The 18,556-nt window shown below is 37.9% G+C and overlaps 1 protein-coding gene across 5 annotated transcripts in view; it reads left to right on the top strand.

Annotated features, from left to right (window-relative positions):
- The window catches only part of TRPS1 (transcriptional repressor GATA binding 1), a 211,978-nt gene that overhangs the window by 51,663 nt on the left and 141,759 nt on the right, over positions 1–18,556 (top strand). For 4 of the 5 annotated variants that reach the window (XM_079301603.1, XM_079301605.1, XM_079301604.1 and 1 more), the window contains 2 exons: positions 3,307–4,436; positions 12,148–12,751. In XM_079301603.1, the coding sequence (XP_079157729.1) occupies positions 3,307–4,436; positions 12,148–12,751 (1,734 nt within the window). The remainder of the gene's footprint in view (positions 1–3,306; positions 4,437–12,147; positions 12,752–18,556) is intronic. The other variant, XM_079301606.1, reaches the window with a different exon arrangement.

The following is an 18,556-nucleotide window of genomic DNA, read 5'->3' as shown; positions in this document are numbered from 1 at the left end:
GGAAATGTGACTGTTAGAGCAGAGCAGGAGATCAAGTTTTGTTGGGAACATAATGAAATGAGGGAGTAAATACAAGAATCTATCACTTTTGATACCACACAGAAATGTGTATGCTGATTTCTATGGTATGTATACCTCAATATCTATCTATCTATCTATCTATCTATCTATCTATCTATCTATCTATCTATCTATCTATCTATCTATCTATCTATCTATCTATCTATCTATCTATCTATCTATCCATCCATCCATCCATCCATCCATCCATCCATCCATCCATCTGTCCATATTCCACTTTATCCTCCTCCTTTTCCTCTTTGTGGGGCAGATCAGAGCAGAAGGTGAAGGACAATTTCATCACCAGTGAAGAAGTTTAGTGCCTGTACACAGACATAAATGTATAACTGAAAAATCTGAAAGTCAAGCCAAGACTTGAGCAAAGTGTGGGAATCCAAACAGTTCTGCAAATGTGTGGGTTTCTTCCAAATGTGGCTGGCTGAAAGCTGAAACAGATTCAGTTTATGCTGTCGCTTCAAGTGCTTCTCCAAACCTCTTTGCATGGAAACCAGTTTCTTTAGTAGTCTTTGAATAATGACCCTTGTGGAGCTTTTCAGTAAGCTTTCTTATGTATGAAAAGAGGCTTTTGAGTGTAATAACATTAAGATGACCCTAAGTTACTTTTCACATACATGGTCTTATGCAATGTATTATTTTGAATTGTGGCAGGTATTCAGGGAAATGCCAAATCAAAACCTGGTAATCAATTACATTCAAGTGGTGTAAAAATTGTATGTGTCTCCTGCATTACAAGAACTTAACACAGGCACTGTGAGAATGTTTAGTTCTGCTTTATCCTCTTGTGATGCAGAGAAGGATGTATTAGCATGGAACACAAACTTGCTGTGTACACCACTAAGCAGGATTAGCACAAGTTACAGAAATGATGTGATTTACAGTCCACTGTGGAAAATGCTAATAGTAATATGTTTTACCAATATTCTGCAGTAAAAGTAATTAGCAATGAATAGCAGCTGGGATTTTTGTTGCTCAGAGTTTGTAGCTGGTGTCCACAGAGTATCTGCAAAATACCTGTAACTCTGTAGCTACATAGCTGAGAGTAATGAATGTGTTTACTCATTAGAGCCACTTAAGGTAAAGCATTTTGGTCAGTTTTCTGTGCATGTGTAGAACAAATAAATACATATTTAATTAAATGAACAAAACCAGATCACCTTGCAACTTATGTAGTTGTGCAGTGAACTGCTGTTATTTTCTGTTCACTGTAATTCCATCAGTGCTTTCTTTAAGTTGTCTTTTGACACCACTAAGACTTTGAACACTGAAATAATGCAGTGGATGGAGACCTGAAGTGCCAGATACTGGAAAGCAGGCACAGATCCCACTGTTGTCAGTTGGATCAGGCTCAGCATGGCTTTGTCTCCAGTTCTTGCTTGCCATAAAACAAGTAACGGGAGGTAACTCCTGCACTACAGAAGACCAGTTGAACATCCCTCCTGCAAAGAACCTCTTCAAAACCAAGTTTATTATTTGATAGCAGAATGTAGAGCCCCAGTTAAAAGTGAAAATGCTATTATAGCTAAGTCTTAATGATTTGGCTGCCTGACTTACCATTGCCTAATGAGATATGTTTCCTAAACAAACAGAAAGACATTTTCAGTTTATTTAAAGAATAGTTTTAAGCAGTGCATGGGGATTTTGCTTCCTTAAGGAAAGAAACAAACAGAAGAAAGAATTGAAGGCTGAATAGCAGCAGCTCATTATATCATGGCTTAGTATCTCACACTGCCTCACTATACATGCTCAATTCTGATGAGACACAAAGGATAGCATTTCATTCTCTGAGCTAAATGGCTAAAAGGCATTTGTATTATATACATTTAAAAATGTTTGCATTTCATGTCTGAGTCTTTCCATTCGGTGTGACACTGAATGAGCAGTGATCATGTTATCTTTGTGGCATAGCTATTGAGGGGGAGAAGAAAAATAATTACATGAATTGCATAGTTCATTAGAACTGAAACCTGCAGAAATGTAGTAATACACTTACTAGATAGGAGAATGAAAATCAAACCCTGCAAGGCTGAATTTTATGTTTCCTGTAAGACATTTTCTGGGTGTAAAAACTGAGAATATGTCACAAGGGAGCTTCCACCCATGTCTACACAACTGGAGTAGACTGGATGATGGCAAGGGAGTCAATGTCTGTGGATTTTGGAAATTATCTTCTGGATGCTGTACACTATTTGCTACTCAGGAAAAGTGCAATGGTGACATTTTTGTCAAGAGATTCTTTCTTTGGCTTTCAAACCAATTGTACAGGAGCAGCAAATCTCCCCCTGATGTCAGGGGCAGGTGTGGTGCACTCCTGGGAAGGGCAGGCCTGCCTTGCTCTGAGAACATGGGCTTTAATAACATCAGCCCTGGAAGCCTTCTTCCCTTCCTGCAGAGCATTTTGCTCAGACATCATGAGAACAGTGAAGTAGACCTACCTTATTTTTTGTGTGTGTAATTAGTGATGTCACAGACTTGGGTGTGGTAGTTTTCTTTGCCATATGCCATTTTTCTACTGTAGTTTTTCCATCCTCGTTTTACTAAATTGAGCTCTGTGCATGAGAGGAACAGAAGATTTCCTTGGAGGATGTCTGCAGTGAGTAATCCTTGAGAAAACTGCCTTTTGTTTGAGACATCAGCCACTGTGGCTCTGTGAAAAGGCATCCTGGTGGATACTGGATACTCATATAGGAATGATCTTTGTAAGAATTGGTCATACTCCCAACACAGCAAACTGAATTTGTTACTTGAAATTTAATTTTTGCTTGCTTGAATTTAGAAAGCAATTCTCTTTGCCTGTAAAGCACAAATATTATTAAAGCATCTAAGTCAAAAGACTGAGGGTCAGTTTTTTTCTTCCACACCTGATATAGACTCCCAGGAAAGTCTGCTTTCAAAGGGTTCAGAGCTATGGGAACTGATTATTGGATCTTCTATCAATGACGTTATTTAATCTTGTGCACATGTGCCTCAGTCTCTGCAAATCAATTTTTTCTTTATATAGAATATATATTCAGCTATGAGATACATTTAAAAGTATTAATGAACAAATGCTAAATATGTGAGGGTGTATGCATATCTTTCATAGTGCAAATAAAAATGGTGGCAATGATTATTAAAAGAGACTTTTCAATCAGTCGCTCTCTATTTCTCTTTTCTCCCCCCTTTCCACTCCTTGCTATTTGAATCAATATACAATGGAGCTAAAATGACCTTATTCTTTATTCACAGGTTACTTTAGGTGGAACCTTTATTGGAATTGGGCGGAAAACTCCAGATTGCCAAGGCAACACCAAGTACTTCCGCTGCAAATTCTGCAATTTCACCTACATGGGCAACTCCTCCACTGAACTAGAGCAACACTTCTTACAGACTCACCCAAACAAAATGAAAGCAGCCCTTCCCTCCTCTGATACTGGTAAAACTTCAGAGAAAAACTCCAATAAATCCAGTCCTACTCTTCGACCATGTGATTCTGGAGACTTGGGGAAGTGGCAAGACAGAATCACTGTTAAAGCAGGAGATGATACGCCAGTTGGATATTCGGTGCCCATCAAGCCAATAGATTCCTCTAGACAAAATGGTACCGATACAACCAGTTACTACTGGTGTAAATTTTGCAGTTTCAGCTGCGAATCGTCCAGCTCTTTGAAACTATTAGAACATTACAGCAAACAGCATGGGGGAAGCCAGGCAGGAAGCCTTCACCCAGATCTGAATGATAAGCTTTCTAGAGGATCTGTCATTAACCAGAATGATCTAGCCAAAAATGCAGATGGGGAGTTAGTGACAAAGACAGAAAAGGGTGCGAGTGTGGCAAAAAAGAAAGACTTGAGTAGCAAAGGAGCAGAGGACAGCATGGTGACAAGCTACAACTGTCAGTTTTGTGACTTTAGGTACTCAAAGAGCCATGGCCCAGATGTAATAGTGGTGGGCCCACTCCTCCGTCACTATCAGCAGCTACACAACATTCATAAATGTACCATTAAGCACTGTCAGTTCTGTCCCCGAGGCCTCTGCAGCCCAGAAAAGCACCTTGGAGAAATTACTTATCCATTTGCTTGCAGAAAAAGTAATTGTTCCCACTGTGCTCTCTTGCTTTTGCACCTGTCTCCAGGGGTGACAGGAAGCTCTAGAGTCAAACACCAGTGCCATCAGTGCTCATTCTCCACTCCCGACGTGGACGTTCTCCTGCTCCACTATGAGAGTGCACACGAGGGCCAAGCGTCTGATGTCAAACCAGAAACAAACGCCCTGCCAGGGGCTGAGGGGCCGCTGACGCTCAAGGAGAACAAAGAACACTCATGTACCAAATGTGACTTTACCACCCAGGTGGAAGAAGAGATTTCCCGACACTACAGGTACAGTGAAGTTTCACATGATTAATGATTGGAACCCAAACAAACAGCTCCCCCCGAATTTCTTAATTAAATGTCACCATTCCTCAAACATTTGAGGAAACTGGAAATCAAAATAGGAATGTGTATAGATATAAATCTTTACAGCCAGAGTCCAATCCAACATCCACTTTGTTTTGGAAAACCACCAGCTAAGTTGGTGGATTTAATTATACATTTAAACCTGTGCAAAGGAGAGGAAAATTTGGATTTGTGTGCAGATGCTGAAGTTTCAGCATATTTGAGGTTTGGTCAGCTATTTTCCACCCAGAATCATTTAGGTACTATAGGTACTATTTTAGTTTAGGCTTTTTCTGAGAAAATTGGCATCTTATTCAGTCAGGGAACACAAATGGCTTTACTTTCCAAGATAGACTGTGAACCCTTTATGCTCTGTAACAGTGCTTCAATCTACTACCTTTTTGTAGTATTTTCCATTCCCAAGTCCAGCAGTGTAATGATTAGTTTAAGAGCATTCCACTGCTGTTTTGGTGTTCATTTCCCACTGGGAGCAGACACTCTTTTGTCTGTTGATGTCATTCCCCAAGATCCTTTTGCAGATGCTTATTTTCGTGTTGCTGGTTTACAGTGTCATTCTATTTATTTTAAATGCTAATGTTCCTATTTGGAGGTGCACGCAGCCAGTCTCCTGACTCAGTCTGACACAATGTCATAATAGCAGCCAACTCCCTGTTAAACTTCTTGGGTCAGTTCCTGGGCTGTTGTAAACTGGCAGTCCAGTTTGCATCAGAGAAGGAGCTGGCTCTCAGACTTTGTAAAGAGCAACAGTTATGTGCCACTGCAAAAGCGATGTTAAATATTAGAAAATCATGCTGAATATGTTAATAGTTAAGGCTAATGCGTCAACAACAACGGAAAACTTCAGTATCTATCTGATCTAAAAGATCTTTGTGTGGAAGCCAGCTAGAATGAAGACAAAAGAAGATGCATTTTCAAAGCTAAAGCTTTGTTAAAAGCTCAAGAAACTGTGCCACGTTTAATAGATTCCAAGACATCCAAAATTAACAAAGGCAGACTGGGGCATGATACTTTAATAGAGATTAAAGCTGGGGGCATCCAAATGTTGCCCAACAGAGGGCTGCATTGGCAATATATCAGGAGTCTGTTTAGAAAAAAAAAAAAAAAAAAAAAAAAAAAAAGGGCAGATTGCTCATCTTTAATTTGGAGCTAGGGCCCACAGAGAATTCAGGTCCCAGCATGCAGTTCCCCATTTTTGATCCAAGTGGGCCTGAGGGATGTTGTGTGGATTAATTAGTTAATGTTTGTAAACTGCTTTGAAGATGAAAAGTGGTATCTAAGTTCCAAGCATTATTATAACAGCTTTGAGCCATGCTGAAGAACTCCATAGGCAGCACTTTGTCCTCTGCTGGGGCATGGCATGATCTTTTTTTAGTGGTTAAATAACTGCAAGATTGAAATGGCTCCTTTACTGAAAGAATCCAACCTTTTATTTTGCTGCAGCTGGTAATTTAAGTTTAACAAGCATGCCGAGCTAGGATCCTTTTTCCCAAGAAAGGAGAAGCCCTGACTTTCAAAATTAAGTGCTAAGTCTGTGATGGGGTAGTTGTAGCTGCTCCTTCAGAGGGCTCAGCACCCTGCAGTTCTGGCAGTAGTCACAGGGAACTGCACTTTGGAAAATCAACAGATACACTTAAAGTATTTTAGTGTCAAATTGTTTGTCTAAGATTAGGCTATTTTGTTTAAAACACTTGAACAACATACTCTGTTAACCCCAGTCTGTGATTTTATTGAGTAGTCTGAGGACGTTGTGTAAAGCAAAGTACAATTCCTCATAACTGCTAACTTCTTTCCCTTTCTGCTGTAATTCCCCTTGATAATTTGAATTTTGTTTTTTTAATGCTTGTACTGCTGCTGTTTTCCCCCACTGCATCTTTTTTTAAATCACCTAAGTTAGTTCAGTTTGTGGTAGGTGCTCTGTAATGGCTAACACTAGCAGGTTTTGTTGTTTTTTTTATGTATTACCTAGTTTTCACTCTATCAAGCTAAAACTTTGGAGGCATCATAACTTTTATTTTTATTATTATTATCTGGCCCTTTTTTTGGTAGAAGTCTGGCATATATAAGATTCATGTTTTCATTCCCTTTTTGCATTTTAGGATTTAAAGATAGAGCATAGTTCAGATTTTAAAAAGTAGAGCATCTATAAAATAGCAGCGTTAGCTGATAGCAACATGCTAATGTAGTCAGCTCACATCACTGGGCTTTTCAGTTCCTCAATCAGATTTTGTCCAATGCTTTTATGCCACACGTTATGTACATCTGATGTTTTTAAAATGCTGTACATGCACATGTCTCTTAAAACCTCTTCATTTATATAATAAAGAGCTGAATGGATTCTAATAGTAAACATAACACTAAACATTAATGTGGTGGAAGAAAACGTTCTGCTGTTCACATATTTAGATTTAACCTCGATGATCTAGAGTATCAGTGTTGGCTTTAGATGCTACTTACATATTTTGATTAATGTATTTTTTTTTCTGCATTTTTTTAATTTTTGAGTCATATGTCTGAACAACATGTTTAATTTATTATTTATTTTGCTTCCTTTTGGCTCTACATCTACAATTTCAGTATGAATTGCTAGCTAAAAAATTGTGTATATCCCAATGTTATTCCCTTGCAGCCATGTATTTGCAACAGTATTAGAATTTGCAAAAGCAATTCTTTCTAAGTTTTCTTTCTACAGAAATGTATGCTTACATGTAGCACTCATTCAGTATTTCTTGACATGATTATTTGAGAGCTGTTCACTTACATTTGAAGTCAATGAATCACACTGCACTTGAGTTTACTTGTATTTAAACCTCACTAAAATGTGCTTACTCAAATAAATCCTTAGAAGATTTATTGGCCTCCATTTTCCACTAATTCTGCTACTACTTATTTTCTGTTATACCTCTGAGGAATCAGATACTATTCATGTTCACTGCAAAGCTTAGTTTTTTTCTCAAAACTGTCTGGTATTCTGATGAGCTAGAAGATGCCAACATTTTTAATTTAGATAAAAATCAAACTGAGGATTTGGACAAATTTTGCATGTTGTTTCACTTAGACTAGAGATTACTTTCCTGCTTGTTCCAAAATAATTAATTTTTATTCTTTTTTTTTTTTAATCAAACCAGCTTCTTGCAGAAATGCCTCTTTTTTTTTTCTTATAATTTTGCTAGAATATGGGAAAACTGCATTTTCTTAATTTTGCAAGAGATAGAATTTTTCATGTAAAACCTTATTTGACAGAAAGCATTTGATCAGTGTTAGTTATAATTAGAAGAGCTATGCTGAAAAATACTCTAAACTTTTTAAAAACAAGGTAGGATAGTGATACATTAAACTACAAAATATAATATGGAAATAAAGACTCGAGATTAAAGCTTTGACAATGGTGTAAAATAATTTTTCTAATAAATTATTTTTGAAAATGTGGATAACAGTAGTGTTGTAAGGTTCTCTTTTGAAATTAATTTAGAGTTAATTAAATTCTTACCTCTCAAAGATAAAGGAAGTAGGGGGTTAAAAGACAAAGGGGTGCTTGGGGCTTGTGTCTTCTCAGCAGCCAGGCTGCAGCCAGGGATGGGGGTGTTGGGGACTGGGGTTTGGGACTGACCCTCAGACTCTCAGGCAGAAAAAGCCAGGGCAGGGTCTCAGATACACAGATTATAGAAATGTGATGCCTTTGGGACACTTCCCCCAGAGAAGAAACTCAGGGAAAAAAATGTATCTTGAGGCCCAGCAGCTCCCAGTTTTACAGCAGAGCAGAAACCTTCACTCAGGGAACAATAGCAGCAGCTATGAGGGCCTTTTCCATCCTCCTGACACCTTAATTCACTGCTCTGAACTTGTTTGCTCTTGCCAATGGCTTCTGCTCTCCTTTGATCTGTCTTGCTCTCCACTCTGACCTGTCTCCTCTCTGTTCTCACACTACACTGAATTTTCTTGCTTGCTTTGCTTGCTGTCTTCTGAATATTTTCTCTCCCCACAAACTTGAGTGCAGCACTCATCCCAAAAGTTCACTTTCTTATAAACCTGTTTCTTCATGAGAAATGATAGTAATTATTATAGTCGTAATTAAAGTAAAACGTGAAAAAATGGAAGTGATATGACAGCCATACCTTCTTCCAGAATATTTTCTATGCCCTAGAGCCTAGGACTGTCTTCAGGTAATTAAAAAAAAAATTACTTGTTTTGTAGAGGATGGTGTTTTGTAATATTCAGAGTAGTTAGAAGTATGTCAACAAGACTTAATTAGCAACTGGCTAGTGTCGGGAGTCTTGCAGCCTGTTAGGAAGTTCAAATAACGAACATTAAATCTATTAAAAAACCAAACCATGTAATCTCTCCAACTTCAAGATTTTGCAAGGGAAAATCCTTGTATCTTACAGTGCCCAATTTAAGTACTTTTCAGTACAAATAATGATAAGATTTTTTTTTAAGTTCTCAGAAAATAACTGTGCAGCAAAGATTTTGCCTGAACTTCTTGATATTTAATCTTGGAATTGGGCCATAAATGTTTTAATCTCCACAAATAATCAGGTCTTTGCTTTATTTTGTAGTGAGAATAATAATGCTAAGTGACCTCAGTGGATGGTATGACACTGCCAGCCTGATGCCATATTGCAGAGAATGCCAGTTTATGGCTGGAACCTGCAGTTAGTGTGCTTGAGGGCTGTGTAAACAATAACAAAGAAGGAAGAGTGCTTCTTTCTTCTTCATTGGCATCACTTTCTTCCATACCAAGATTTTCTTGGAGTAGCTCTGTACCAACACACAGTATTGCACCAGACCAATTCAGTTTCAGATGGTTTAGCTGTAAAGTGTAACTTTCAGGTAATGCACAGGAATGCTTCTTGTATACTTTGCAAACTGGAATTTTAAAAATTTTGTTACTTAGCTTGAAGAGCTTTTTGCACAACTCTAGATGTTACTTGGGCTTTTGGAAACACAGAGCAGGTTTAATTTCTAGTAAAAGAGAAATCAAACATTGCCAATTTGTTTCCCTTCTTGCTGTCAGGGTGGAGTGAGAACTGAGAAGAAAACATTTTCTTTTTATGCCTTGTTCTGGGAAAGAATAAGTTTCCAACTTTCAGAAGTTTTCTAATAGCTGATGATAGTTGCTATTTTGTTATTTGGGACCATGACTTACACTGGACAGCTCCAAACTTTTGCTTACATTTTGGAGGTTGGGGATAGAATAATGCACAGGACAAACTCATGTGAAGTATGAAGATTTATACTGCTGATGGCAGATTTTTAATGCGTACTGTAAGAGTGTATGCTCTGAAACAAAAAGCCTGTTGGGTAATTATCTACTGAAGTATGTCTTTTTTCCATATCACAGTGCTTATCACAGTCTCATAGAAGAATGAAGGAATGCTTATATGGCTGTCTTTGAACCAATCAGAAATAATTTCAATTAACAAACCTTTAATAAGGGTGATTTTAACTGGGCCTCAGCCATGTAGTTACAACTGCATCTAATATTCAGCATTTATTTGTGTCCTCAGAAGTGTGGTGTATATGGCTCCTGATCAAAAACATTTAGCCAGAGTGAAATGGAAAAATAAAAAAAGACAAGTTAGGCAGAAAAAGATCAGCTGTTCGGAGGTGTGATATCTATAGATGAGAGCCAAGTTAGGAGAAGGGTTAGCTATTGAAATAGCCAAGTTAAACAAGAGACACTTAGGGCTAAGTAGTGTCCCAAAGGATTGATAAACTTTCACATGGGGAGTGTATGAGGTTGAGCCATTAGCCCCAAATGGTGTCTTGTTTAACTTGGCTTTTAAGATAACTAGCCCCTGTCTAACTTGGACTTGTCTGATGGTATCCCACCTTTACAGGGCTGACCCTCTTTATAACTTGGCTTTTTGTATTTATAAAATGGTTTTGATCAGATAACAGTCTTTCTTTTTTTTTTTTTTTTTTTTTTTTTCTTTTTGGTTCAGAAGAGAATTAGGCTTGGTTTAGAAAAGAATTAAGTTGCAAGAGAGAGAATATATTAGTGTCACATCGAGAGACAAACTGATTTTAATAAAACACAATTGTAGAATGAAGGAAACGAACACAGCCAAACCAGGATTTTAATCCAGAGCTTGCTCTCCCATAAGTAGGTTGTTGTTGCCATAAGGCTGTGTGGAGAATAACTGAATCAATTTTTTGCATAATGGAACAAGACCATCTAGTCCCTTAAAATGAGTATAAATATGGAAAATGACAAAAAGAAAACTGATATTGCACAGGGGCTGAAAAGCATGGATCTGAATGTGTGCTCATGTCTGTGTGCTGACACAACTGCAAGAAAATCAGACAGTGTAAATAACATATGGTTTGTTTTTCCAACAAAAGGAGAGAAGGAAGGCAAAGGGGTTTAATAAGTTTGGCAAGTTGTCCCTTCTAAACTATCATAGTCTAAAAGGGATATTTTGTGTATAATTCCAATTCTACAGATGCACCAAGAGCCAAATCCTCTTCTTACTGAAGTCAATGGGAGTTTTGCCATCGACTTCACTGAGACAAAGATTTGGCATTAAAAGAATTAATTCTAACAATTGAAGTCAGGGCAGTAACAGATTTCTCATACAAGTTTTGTCCTGTGTGGATAGTGAAAGGCTTATTTTTTTAGCTTGGCTAAAGACACTGTTGTGGCTCTGAATGCCTGGGGTGTGGATATGTGAGCATGTCTGTGGGGAGAAGCTCTCGGAGAGTTCTGTACATTTGCAGGGCTGGGATGATATTTTGCTCTGCATTGGTAGGGTGCAGCAGGGCCTGGACCCTGATGAAGGGCTCCTGTGCTATGAACAATTATTTCATAATGGCCTTAGAGAACTCATAAACAGCGTTCTGTTCCTATGGTAGATACAGTAAATGGGTAACATGTTCTCATGTAGCAACATATGCTTTACATAATTCAGTAATGCAGTACTTTTTATAGGCTTTTAGAGTAAAAACAGGAAGGCATGTTATTCCACTCTGTTCCACAGCTCCTACCCAAGAATTTCTATATTTGACAGGAAACGCAGTTTGTAGTGACACAGCCAACTATTGTGCTTTATCTTTAGAGCAGCATCTTTATAAGTTGTGTTAAAATGTCCACAGAGAACCAAGCACTGCTGTCTCTTGTGTACAGCCTTCTGTCCTTGGGTGTGTTCTTATACATAAGTTAACCAGAGCTCCATTCAAAATCATCTTTGTCTAGCAAAAGTATATGGAATTGGTGGAAAGTAAAGAAATTCTTAAAACATTTTAAATTTCTACCATAGGTCAATATTATATAGTATAACGAGAACTGTTCTCTTCTAACTATTTGATTTCGGTATTTCTGTTGCAGCAGAAGTAAAAAGTATTTTGCAGCAAATTGAAGGAGAAAATCTCAAAATCCCAGTAAAAATTTTATGAAGTTCAGAATAATGCCTTGGAATGTGAAGGAATGATAGGAGGCCATTGCAAGGCATGGGGGGTAAAATCAGCAGTATTTTTACCCTGTTGTATAAGACACCACAATAAACCTGCTTGCTTTATTTAGAGAGGGTCATATCGTAAAGCTGATTTATTTTCTTAATCTTGGTGGGTGAAACCACCGTGAGAGGGAAGGCCAAGGGGTGATTCTCATATTAACGTGCTTGGTGTTTTCTTCCAGGCGAGTACACAACTGCTACAAATGCCGTCAGTGCAGCTTCACGGCTGTTGACACTCAGTCACTACTGGAGCACTTCAACACTGTGCACTGCCAGGAGATGGACATCACTACAGCCAACGGGGAGGACAGTCATGGCGTTGCGTCCATCAAGGAAGAGCCAAAAATTGACCTTAAGGTCTACAGCCTGATTAATCCAGACCCCAAAATAGGGGAGCCCATATCTGACAGCATAGTGAAGAGGGAAAAGATAGAAGACAAGGAAGTGCTGAAGGAGAAAGGCTGGACTGACAGTCCCAGTGATGACCTTCGCAGTGTGACCTGGAGAGGAACAGACATTCTGAGGGGGAGCCCATCGTACACACAGACCAGTCTGGGCTTGCTGACCCCCGTGTCTGTTGGCCAAGAGCAGCCAAAGCCTTTAAGGGATAGTCCAAATGTAGAAGCTGCCCACCTTGCAAGGCCCATTTATGGCTTGGCAGTGGAGAGCAAGGGTTTCCTGCAGGGTGTCCCAGCCGGGGCAGCAGAGAAAGCCGGGCAGATCACCCAGCCCTACTCTGGATCCGGGGAAGGCAAGGCAAAAGATGAATCCCAGTCCTTATTACGGGTAGGAAACTCTTTTTTTTTTTTTTCCCCCTCTTGCTTTTTATGATTGCATGTATGTTATGTTTGATTGGCTGTGCAAATGACATCTTCAGGTCCGAAATAACGTGCTTGGGGTACTTTTAGGGCATAGAAACAAACAGCAAAACAAAACAAAACAAACAAACAAACAAAAACCAGCAAAAAACAAACCAAACAAGGAAAGACTCATTTGTAGAGTGAAACTGGTAGGTAAATTTTCTCAAGTATTCATATAAAACAGTCTGTATATTGATGGAATATTACTCAGCTTCTGCTTTTGGTATTTAGCTCTGATTGAATTTTGTTTAATCATTCCTGCTAATTGTGCAGGTTTGTGATGCATTTGAAGAAGGGAGATTTAGAATCCCAGAAGGCTGCACATCTGTTACACTGAAACAACTAATCACCTCTTAAATTTTGTGGTGGTGTGACAGTTCGCACTTAAGCAGGATTTCGTATTGCTACATATCTAAGAATATGAAATGTGAGTTAAATACTAATAAAAAGTAAGGTTTTTTTGTGAAGCAACATAATTGTATGTCAATTTTGATACTTGTCTGGTTGCCTTGGAAGCAAAAGCGAAAGAAAAGGAAGGATCTCACGTGATAAGAGAAGGCAAATATTTGTCACACCAAATAATTCCTACTTTTTTTAAAAACAAAAATATCTATATACAGGGAACTTTCCCTTCCATCAAGGTGTGTTTTTCCTACTGTAGAGAAAACAGAGGTTAGAGAAGTTCTCACATTCTGCGGAGCTGAATAGGGAGACAAATAAATGCTTTTCTCCTGAAGTCATCACATGTTTTCAGGAGCTGCTCCCTATCTGAATTTATAGAAACTTACCACAGGAGCATTCAGGCTGCAGACAAACCTCACTAGAATGGAAGTGATGATCTGCTGGTTTCCTTTTTTGTCTTTTATAACAGCATTTATAACCACAGCATCAATTAGTGTAACATGTCACATGTAACGTAGAAAGGAAATGTGTTATTCTATGGTCAGTAAGATTATGCACAGGTATGTCTGTCTCTGTACATATAGAAGTCTTAAAGGCTGTTTTAAATTGAGTCAGTGGTCTTGAAAACACTGCAGTTTTTCTAATTATAAAATAGAGTGTCTGTAATTTAAACCCTGCATGCAATTTAGGGGGACCACAAACTTTTGTACCTTAGTTATTGTTCTCAGATTTTAAGTGTATGAGAAGCAGTTACACTATGATAGGTTCCTTGTTGCTAACCTGGATATGTGCTCACTGTGGATGGCAGGATTATATTTCTCTCCTCCATTAGGAAATACATATTAAAATACATAAACTCATGCAGCAGTGAAATTCCTGCTGTCCATATGATGTTAGTTACATCCCACTTCAGTTCTTGTACTGGTTCTTAGCCATGTGCAGGCAGATTCGCCTGAGGAGCCATTTAATCTGTGGTTTATCTGAATACAAATGATTTTCATTTATTTTCAATTTTTCAAATATTTTCGTTTATTTTTTGATTGCCAGAGGGTGAAAGAAAACCAAACAAAAATCTACAAAGATGGTAGTATACAGAATCAACTATATAAAGGTCTTAATTTGGTTGATAGGTGGACCTAAAATCTTAGTAAACAGTAGAATAATACCATTATATTACCTGTTTTAGCCACTGCTGAATACAGAATGGGAAACTGTGTGCTGGCTGCTTCTTACACTCTTTCTAAAAGTAACTTTAGATGCCTTTTAAAAGTCTTTATACAAAACCAATTTTTTTTTTCCAAATTAGTATTTTATCAATTTGGAAATACTTTGATCACTTCTGGGTATGAAAAACCTGTATTTTCCATACCTTTCTGAAAAAAAAAAAAAAAAAAAAAGTTTTGTGTACAACCCTACTCTTTTTTAATAATGATTTATTAGCAGATTATGTTTATAGTGACTGATAAAACCATATCAACATCCTTCAGACAGAAGTTACTTTTGTGTACACTTTTTGCTGTCATGCTTTTTGAACTCTGTTGAGCAAATGACTGGTTTGTCTCTGTCTTTTCCTTAGTGACCACATTTGAATTTTCACTTTTCTTTGAAAATTGAGCAAGTTGTTTTTGTCAACTTGAAATATTTTTTTAAAAAGTGGTGAAAAGGAGATTAACTTTTTTCATCTGCTGAACAGTGTCCCTAATCTTACATACTTCATCATGATTGATGGATAGAGAAAACAAAATGAGAGTTGAAACTTCTTGAAGGTAAGGGGTGATCTGAAGGATAGGAGATGTGGGAGTGTGATTCTGTGAGTAATATTCCCTCTTCAGTCTGTGAAAAAGATCATAGAAACCCAACTCCTTTAATTTGCTCTTGATTTAGTTTTGTGCAGACAGTTGTGGATGCAGTACTGGAGCCATAAATAAGAAGACAAAGCAATGGTCATCTTGACCAGTGGGAGCTTAGTGTCAGGGATTATCTGACATACAGATGTGTATGCGTGGAAGCTCAATTGGCCCAGAGAGAAATAAAACTTGTTCAGAAAAGAATTTACCACCATTCTTGAAAAAGCTAATTTTTGTAATCCTCTGAATTAAAAAAATGTGCTATGTTGTTAAGCAAATCTCTCAGTATAATCTACTTTTGGCTACATTTATTTTTTAAATATGAAATAGGTAGCAGGAGTAGCTAATGCTGTCTAAAAGTTGGTCCTGTCTGAAAGCAAAGTGTTAACTCAATACATCCTTCTAGTATCATATAATGAATGCTTATGCAAAACACTGTATCCCAGGACAACTGGTGACTAGGAAACAAAACCTATAATAAAATCACTGTGGACACCTTCATTTTTTTCCCCCTGAAGATTGACACAGAGGAAGCCAAAAATTTGGGATTACTCAGTGAATAAACACTGAGAAATGGACTGAAAAAGAAAATTCCTAACACATCCCTTTGGTTGTACTGGCTATTCAGTATTTATAAAGGGGTTCTGCTTATTACAAATGATTTGTAATGATTTGACAGTAGCAGCAATGCCGTGTGCTTTTAATTTTTTACTTTCTTGATGATGAGGAGAAGGGAAAGAGGAAATAAGGCTTTTTCATATTTTTTTCAAATAGATAGAGGTTGATATTATAAGTTTAGAAGTGATTAGCATTTTGGTAAAATATCAGAGATAATACAAGTCAACTGGAGAAGGGGTGAAAATATACCATAGCCCACAGAAATAGGATAATTAATTTTTGGAAATTGCTTGGAATAATTTTCAGCTTTGGATGCTGTCTAAGCCATTTATGTGTTGTTTCTTGCATTCCTTCTGTACCTGATGGCCATGGTCCTTCCCCAGACTCTGTGCTACAGTAGATTGTTTGTGGGAGTCATTTGGGTAGAATTTCTTTAATTTTTAGAATCTGAAAGACCAAATTGCTTGTGACCTTTTGGGAGCTAGAGATGAGGCAAACACACATTTGCAGTGGATGCACCTCTATCCCTGAGAATGCTTCCAAGCTGTGTGTATGTAACAAAATCTTTCTCAGGGACTTGGTACACTTCTGTGAGTAGCTTTAATTTATTTTTCTTATTAAAATATTTCCAGCAGCTGTACTTACAGTGAATCAGTATGTTTTGCAAATGGGAATTACCAAAAATGTACCCCAGTGTGGTACAATGTGGACATTATTTCTGCTCTTCCTTAGAGTAGCTGATTTTCTAGTTTAAAGATTTGTTGATACTGGAAGGTCTATTGAGATGCAAAAATGTTCCTTTTTTTGGGTAGCACATTGGCAGCCAGCAGACTCCAGGCCAGGCAGATTGTTTAATGCAGATCTTGGACAGAGGGAACTTTTTGCTAAACTGATTTTAAATGAAGTGTCCTGTTTTGGTCTGTATGGACTGCAGAACAAAGTTTTTCACAAAATGGGGAGCTGTAGCCTGAGCCTTCAGACCTATACACAGGCCTAGTAAGCCCACCTAAAGATTTTGGTATAGACATTGTAGTTTAGCCAGCAGAGGTGCAGTAATAACACAGGTCAGTGTGTCTGTCCTGTGGGGTCACATGGACCTGCAAACAGTAAGACCACTTTGTCTATTAATCATAGTTCCTAGAGGGATTTGTGTACCATGAAAGGGAGAGAGATGGTCACATTATTGCAAAAGTACTGTGGATTTTTATCAAAGGCATACTGCAGGTTGTAACATTAAATATATAACTGAGGTTAGGTTAACCTTTGCTATGAGCTTTTTATATGGTACAAAGGATAAAATCGACTCTTCTATTAAACTGAGATTATTTTGCACCATAATGATCAGACTGTTTACACACTACAGGATATCACAGCATTTCAAAAAAGTTTTCATTTACTTTGAGAAGAGTTATTTTCTTTTTGTCTGTGATATTTGCACTTGTGGTACTTCATATGGTGTTCTGGCTAAAGCTGGTCTTACAGCTTTAAATTTGGGGGTGATAGAAAATTAGAAAAAATTATTTCTCTTCTCCCAGTTTTGCATTCTCCTATGTGGGTGATTGGCAGAGCTAATTTAAAAATAAGCAATTGGTATGTAAGTATTAAATCTTCATATAATAGATTTAATATCAGCATAGTAAATATCAGACACAATCCCTAGTGGCAAATCATTATTTCTCCTATTATAAAGTACTGACTCCTGTTGTCCACAGAGTTGGATGCCAGATAGCTGCAAAGCAGTGGAAATGCTGAGTTGTCCTTTGTGATTTCCAAAAGACTTCTCTAAGCACATACAGTATTTGGCCAGAAGGATAACATGCATTTGAGTTAAACCTGCCTCTCTTATGCTGGTAGAAATATTGCTGCTGCTGCCTTTAGTGGGAGCACAAGAAGCAGCATGAGAAGGTTCAAGCACACAGAGTGGGATCTTGGTTTAAATGTGATTTTTTGTGGTCCCTCCAGGGTGACAGATGGAAATTTTTGTAGTTTTTGGCATTGTGTCCCACTTCCAGCCACCTTCTCATATCAGCATCTTAATAGTATATCCACTGAATTAAATTCAATGCATGTAATTGTATCACACTTCTTACATTTAAGTTGGTGTAAGTCTTGGATACTGCATGTCATCCCTAAGCAACTTCAGGAAAGAAAAAGCAGCCGTTTAAACAAGAAACATCTGAAATAGTTTCTCTGTAGCTGCATCTCATTTTTTTCCCATTTCCTCTGACTCTGTTAGAGATCTTTCAGGAAGTATTTATAGTCAAGGCCATTCATTGCCATACGGGTCCTCTAATTAGCTGAGGGGAACTCAGCAGGCACTGTGTGTTACTAATGCACAGAGCTCTGGCAGGTCAGAGAGCTGACAAAGACTTTCATTTTTTTTTAAAGGCACCTGTTTCCACAAGCCTGTGCCTGGGGAGTCAGTGGGCTACTTTTTTACATTTAACTACATCCTGGAAAATGGCAAGAATCCTCCAAAAAGGAAAATGAGAAAATAAAGTTAGTACTTGAAGATAAATGGTTTTGAAGCTTTGTGTTTACCGTGCAAAACCAAGGCGGGTAAAATCCCTGTGCTGGTGAAGGGCTCAGGAACGAAGCTAAAGAAACTTTCTGAAGGTTTTTCAAGTAGTTTAGAAACAAACATGTACTTGGCTGCTTTTAGTAACTACTGGAACCAAACCCACAAGAAATTGAATGTTTTGCATTACTCATCCTTACAGTGATCAGATAGGACTAGAAAGTAACTTTTAGAAAAATGTTAACCTGCCCAATGAAAGGCATGTTTCTGGTTTCTGTGTGGGGTGTGTCTGTCATGTGGTGAGACAACCCCACCTCATCCATGTTTACCCACCCAGCAGGGCATA

The sequence above is a fragment of the Erithacus rubecula genome (genome assembly GCF_903797595.1).
Source record: "Erithacus rubecula genome assembly, chromosome: 3".
In the NCBI taxonomy this organism is placed as follows: Eukaryota; Metazoa; Chordata; class Aves; order Passeriformes; family Muscicapidae; genus Erithacus; species Erithacus rubecula.
Note: the sequence above shows the minus strand (reverse complement) of the source record. Positions and strands in the feature narration are given on the sequence as shown.